The sequence below is a fragment of the Poeciliopsis prolifica genome, unplaced genomic scaffold, assembly GCF_027474105.1.
Source record: "Poeciliopsis prolifica strain line A6 unplaced genomic scaffold, Auburn_PproV2 SCAFFOLD010, whole genome shotgun sequence".
Classification (NCBI taxonomy): Eukaryota; Metazoa; Chordata; class Actinopteri; order Cyprinodontiformes; family Poeciliidae; genus Poeciliopsis; species Poeciliopsis prolifica.
In genome coordinates this window covers 6,016,243-6,022,287 of record NW_026562385.1, presented here as the reverse complement: position 1 = coordinate 6,022,287, position 6,045 = coordinate 6,016,243, and the positions used below count along the sequence as shown (strand labels likewise).

General features: G+C 34.9%; 1 protein-coding gene across 1 annotated transcript; it reads left to right on the top strand.

Annotated features, from left to right (window-relative positions):
- The first annotated feature begins 383 nt into the window (after positions 1-383).
- lgals2a (lectin, galactoside-binding, soluble, 2a) lies at positions 384-5,014 on the top strand. The gene is made up of 4 exons (XM_055035241.1): positions 384-704; positions 3,128-3,207; positions 4,085-4,256; positions 4,351-5,014. Exons 1-4 carry the CDS (start codon positions 696-698, stop codon positions 4,495-4,497), a joined length of 408 nt encoding a protein of 135 aa, XP_054891216.1. The 5' UTR covers positions 384-695; the 3' UTR covers positions 4,498-5,014.
- The last annotated feature ends 1,031 nt before the right edge of the window (positions 5,015-6,045 follow it).

The window sequence follows — 6,045 nt, the reverse complement described above, 5'->3', positions numbered from 1 at the left end:
TGCAGAAAAATGCTCACATCTTAACACAAACATAATTTGACCTGAGTTATACACGTTTGTCTTTCTGAATTTTAAGCTTGTAAAATTCAATGTATTTTTTTTTGTCATTTTTGAGCAACAACGGCAACTTCAGTCGAGTGTTAGGAGTTGAAAGTGAGTGCCCTGTGACTCACAAAGGCAAACCCTCATTTTCCTCCAAAAGAAAAAAAAAAACATTACTTTTTCAAAAAAATCTGTTTGCCACTGGATCCTGCTGAATGTTAAAAACTATTTACAGTAATTGAACATAAGGCAGCTGGCTGCACTAAATATTTATCTGTCTCCCTGGTGACAAATACATTTCTATTTCTGTCCACAACTCTGGGCAGAGTTCCCTTTTATACAGCCGGTCTCAACTCCACTGCTTTCAAACTACTAACCTGAAATCAGTAGCTCATCTGTCAACTAATTAGACTTTACTGAGACCGAGAGTAATCTTAAGACTGCTATTTTCAGATACTAAAACTGCCCCTTATGTAGGCTGTCTGGTTGCCGGGGATAGCAACCGTATTTGCTGCGCAGAGTGCCACTCAGTGTGAAGGAACCACCCACCCTGCATTGCATATAGTCTCCAGTCTGGGTGAAGAAGCTGAGGCAAGACCCTGCAGTACTCACTCTTGTTTTTCAGATCCATTTGACTCTCTTTATCTGCAAAGATGGTGAAAGTAAGTATATATTTTTAATAACATTTCCATCCTGCTTATATAAACTGCATAATTCATGAATAATAGGTGCAGCCTTAGGTGAAGTTTATGTGAAAATAGCCGCTGGTGTTACCTTTTTTTGCCAACTCATGTGACTGAGTGCTGCACATTTGTGCTTTTGACTATAGAACCTTGCATGGAAACTTTCAGCTTCATTCATTCAGGTCTTTCTTTAAAAGCCTTTTATGGGCAAAGCATTCACAGCAGATGTGAGCGAATTAAAGACGTTGCAACTTAACAATGTTTTAGCTACCAGATAGAAGTACAATCTTAATGTTCTCACATTTCTGTAAAAGTAAAAAATAATGGCACATCATACAATGTGATAATCAACTCGCCATTATGAAATAGTCTGAATATCATTCTAACCTCTTCTTAAACTCAGGGGTCATAAACTAAGCAGATAACAATGAGGGGCTCTGTCTTATCAACAATTGTGGTAATTGTGTTTACCGCAATATTTGTGCCAGCGGTAAACAAATTTAAAAGCAATTAATCAGGGAGAAAGAATATAAAATCACTTTTAACAAATAAATCAACACGAGTCTCATGTTTACTGCAACTTGCATACATATTATTCCAAACCAAATCTTGTATTTTTCCACATTGCAATTTTCAAATGTAACTTCATTACAACTTATGTAATAAAGTTGTGTACAATTGTGAAGTGGAGGTAAAGAAAACATGTTTTTTTTTCCATTTTTACAGAACATTTTGAAAAGTGTGACATGCATTAACATTCAGAGCCATTCACCACAACTGAATCTCCAACTTTTGGAATATCTCCCTTACAGCTTTGCACAGTTGAAGACTGAATTTTCAAAATTACTCATATTGTAAAAAGAGCATTATATGAACCTTTATCTTCAGGTCTTCTCAAAGATTTTCAATAGGATTTGGTCCGGACTTTGAAAAAGTCATTCCAATGATTTATTATGCTTTGATCCACACAATTACATTGATATGTGTTTTTTTTTCTCTCCAGGGATATAACCTCTGCCACAGTCTGTAGTCTTTTGCTACTCAATCAGATTTTCATTGCCCTATGTTTAACACCATGCATCTTTCCATCAACTGAAAAAATTCTCTGTCCCTTCTGCTTAGTCTCAGATATTTCTGTCTTTTTTTGCCTTTTATTTATGGGGAACAGATTTGTAGAGTGTGTGAATAATAATAGCCCTTGTGACAGATTATCCCACATGAGCTATGGATCAGTGCAGCTCTTTCAGAGCAAACCAAGGCTGACTTGATGCTTCTTTGGTTAATGCTCTCTTTCACTTACCTTTGACTTACAATTTTATTTCACAATAACACCCTACATTTGTTGGTTCATCACATCACACTTTGTGATTGTAACATGACAAAATGTGAAAAGGTCATGTGGTATTAAAAATGTTGCAATGCAGTGTATATCTTGGATGGAGATTGCAGAGGCTTGAGGTCAGTCTGACTCAGAACACATCTCACACAATTCAATACTCAGTGATAATTGCTGCAGATACCTAACAGATGACCTGTATGTTGAAAGAATCTCTGATCCATGTGATTCTACTTCCTTCTGCCAAGCCTTATACTGCCAATACTTATAAATGATGTTGTTTTTTGGTTTGTAAGATTCAAAAATAATCACAGCTTACCTCTGCATTCAAAAGAAGGAACTCAAGGGACGAAGATCTCTATATGTTGGAAAATACTCACAGTATTTCACTCCATTGTACTCCTATGTACTTATTTTAATGTTTTATTAGTTATTTTTAATGTATGTACTGATGATAAAACATAAGAAAATTAAAATTTTCTCTAAAAATAAACAGAAGTGAAATAAAAAAAAAAAAAACTTTATCTGTTGTTTACCATAGCTACCAATGCTATGAACAGATGTATGATGCAATACTATATTTAAAAATAAATTTACTATGCATAAATTTACAGTATTTATGACACTATAAATTTTACATGGAAGAATCTTAAGAAGAAACAAGTTAAGTTTCTTATTATAGCTCAGTCCGGTATTACTCTTTATATCGTACATCAGTTATTTTTCCACTGGCCAGTTACCATTCTATACTGCAAGGAGGAAAGTATTACTCAAACGAACAGCAGTTAACCCTCCTCATTTTTCAACACGTTCAGCCTCTGGCGAACTTGGCACTATGCAAACATTTTTTTGGCAACTGTGAGAGAAGAGAGAGCTGGAATCATTGGCGAATTGGTCGGTGGGAGTGTAATTGGAAACACATGTTGCTGCTGTTTAAACAGAGGAAAACAATAGGGTGGGTTTGCCTTTGGGTATTATTAAGACAACATGTCTTTGTCAGCCATGCTTACCATGCAATGTTTCTTTAGGTGATGTGTCACTGACCTTCTCTTCCAACTGTGTACAGGGTATGATCATCAAGGATATGTCCTTCAAAGTCGGACAAACCCTGACTATTGTTGGAGTAGCAAAACCTAATGCTACAAAGTGAGTATTTAAAACACCTTCTGTGTCTGCTTTTCACATTAGCCTTATTTGGTTTTCAGCGCACACTAAAGATAGCTCACATTGGATTTGCACAAACATTGTCATGGGATCTTAAAAGGTTGCAGTGATGTGATAACAGATGCAGCACTGAAGTCATAAGACTCACAAGACTTCGTCCTTCAAATTTAATGAAATATGTTTTCTTATTTCTGACACACTGGAAGAAAAACAGACAGAGAGAGCAACACTACAGCGCTAAAAAAATAATCTGCTAAACTGAATTTAGTTAATTCATATAGTACAAATTCACAATAAACATACTCTCAAGGCTATTTTCTGCATGTCCTGTTTTATACAATCCAATTCAATCCAGATTTTGTTCAGATCAATAGTGCTGTCAGTGACTCCATCTAAGGAAAAAGACAGTTAAACACAAAACAGCTGAGCGAGGTGTACTTTCTGTTGAGTGGACGGGAAGTACACAAAACAAAGCAGCAATAGTGACTGCTAAATAACAGAAGCAGTGAAACACAGCTAAACATACTTTTTTGAGGAAAGATCAAACTGAGATGGATAGAAACTTTATTGTCAGGAAAGAGGCACAGTTAAACCCAAAAATAAATTGGAAAGAAAAGAAAAGGGGAAATCCAACTAAATGGCAGCAGTTGTTGCAGGATGAAAGTAGCACAGTGCAAATGCAGTTGATACTTTTTTCTTCTGCACTCTAATGTATAGCAGTATAACTATACTGAGTAATGGCTCAGATAATAACTATAAACTTCAAAAAACAAAAGCTTAGTCTCAAAAGTAGACAGGTGACACATGTACAAAGCCTATAATAATGATAATGTTGCTTTTTGTTTTCCATAACCCGCAGCTTTGCCGTCAATATTGGCCCTGATGAGCAGGACATCACGATGCATATTAACGCTCGTTTTAATGCCCACGGAGACGAGAACGCAGTCGTCTGCAACTCCTACGAAGGAGGCAACTGGTGTGAGGAGGTCCGTGAGGGAGGCTTTCCTTTTCAGCAAGGAGAAGAGTTCAAGGTGTGTCGATGATGTCAGAAATATGTTTCTCAGGATCTCTATCAATCATGTTTTGGTGTCAATCTTCTTCTGTCTAATGTATTCCTTTCTATAGATCCTCATTGAATTCACTCCCGCTGAGTTTGTCGTGACCTTATCAGATGGCTCTACAATCCACTTTCCCAACCGCATGGGTGCAGAGAAGTACTCATTCATCAGCTTTGAAGGAGAGGCTCGCATCCTGAGCGTCGAAATCAAGTAAACCTTCATGTTCTGAAGAGTATTTAAACTGGCATTTAGATGCCACATGTGCCACTTGCTTTCAAAATCCTCTCAACATTTGTTTCCAGATTTTGATATTCAGCAAATTCATGACCAGCTTCAGGCTTGTTTAGACTAGATGCATTTACAAATAAAAATAAAGGTGGCTAGATAGCACCTGTGTAGAGCAGAGAAAAATATGCATAAGTGAGTTTTGTGACTGGAACAACTTTTGTTTTTTTCAAATTTAACAACTGACCAAAGACCTAAGAACATTGTTATGTTTTATAATGTTATTAGGGGTTTGAGTTTGTCAAATTGTCCAAACATAATTACACACACATGCACACTTGTTTTTGTTTATGGATCTGCCATTTTTCTTTGACATTCCAACGGAATTACAATGTTTACCTGTAACATCCATTAAAATGATCAACATAAATAAGCATTTCAAACATGTCAAAAGTTTTTTTGTTTTTTTGCCCCTTACTCAATAAAATCTCAGTATTTGTGAAAAAGCAATCAGTTGCTTCTTTTCAGTATGTTTTGCAGAACTTTTTACACAGTAAAAAAAACAGTACTCCAGTTTTCAACCACTTCACCATATGAACTACTTCAACAATATGTTGAAGTAGTTATACTTTTAATTTAATTAAAAACATCCATCCAAGAAATTACTTTAGTAAGACAAAAAAAAAAATATATATATATATATATATATATATATATATATATATATATATATATATATTGTTAAAAAAATAAAAAAATACTCAAGTACTGTACAAGTACTCACATAGATTTGATTTAATATGTGAAATTATTGTTCTCTGGCAGATAAGAATATAAAGGTAATATCTGATTTAAATGCTGAAATTGAAAAAAACAACAAACAAACACCACAATTAGAAAACAAAAAAATTCTAGCTTTTCCAAATGTATTTTTTTCTGTAAAAAACCCCAAAAAACAATAAAACAAAAAAACAAACAAACAAAAAACACTGTATTTGTATGTTAGAAAAGGGCATGTTGTTTCCAGTGACAATATATATGGTTCAAGGAATATAAAAAATTATGTTTATCAACCATGACACCTCATTGGTTTTCTTGAAGAACATTGAGTTAATCCAGTTAAATCTCTGAGCCTGCCTTCCCCTTCCCCGTATAACCTTTGACAGAGGTTATATATTTTGCCTTTTTGCCAAGTGAGTGGAAATTAACAAACCACAAAACTGCAAGGGGATGCTGCAAGATTGTTTTCACGCAGCTTGGAATGCCGCCAAGAAAGACACACAGCAATGATGATGGCCTGTCAAATTAACAATGACAAATGTTTTGTGAACTCCAGCTCACATGAGATGGAGAAATTAATTATTTAAAAATGTGCATTGGATTGTAGTGACCTTATGGAAACCTTTTTTTGTTTTTTTTTTTCAAGCTATCTTTGTCTGATACTGAACTTTATTGGTTTATTTTAATACAAATATATACAAAAATACAAATATGTTAGGGGCTGATAAAAAGCACTGTATGGAAAGGTCTATTTTCA

Excerpts from the sequence above, each read along its gene's own strand:
- lgals2a (XM_055035241.1), top strand. Across the intron at positions 3,208-4,084 it reads GCAAAACCTAATGCTACAAA|CTTTGCCGTCAATATTGGCC; the intron begins GTGAGTATTTAA and ends CATAACCCGCAG. Across the intron at positions 4,257-4,350 it reads AGCAAGGAGAAGAGTTCAAG|ATCCTCATTGAATTCACTCC; the intron begins GTGTGTCGATGA and ends TCCTTTCTATAG.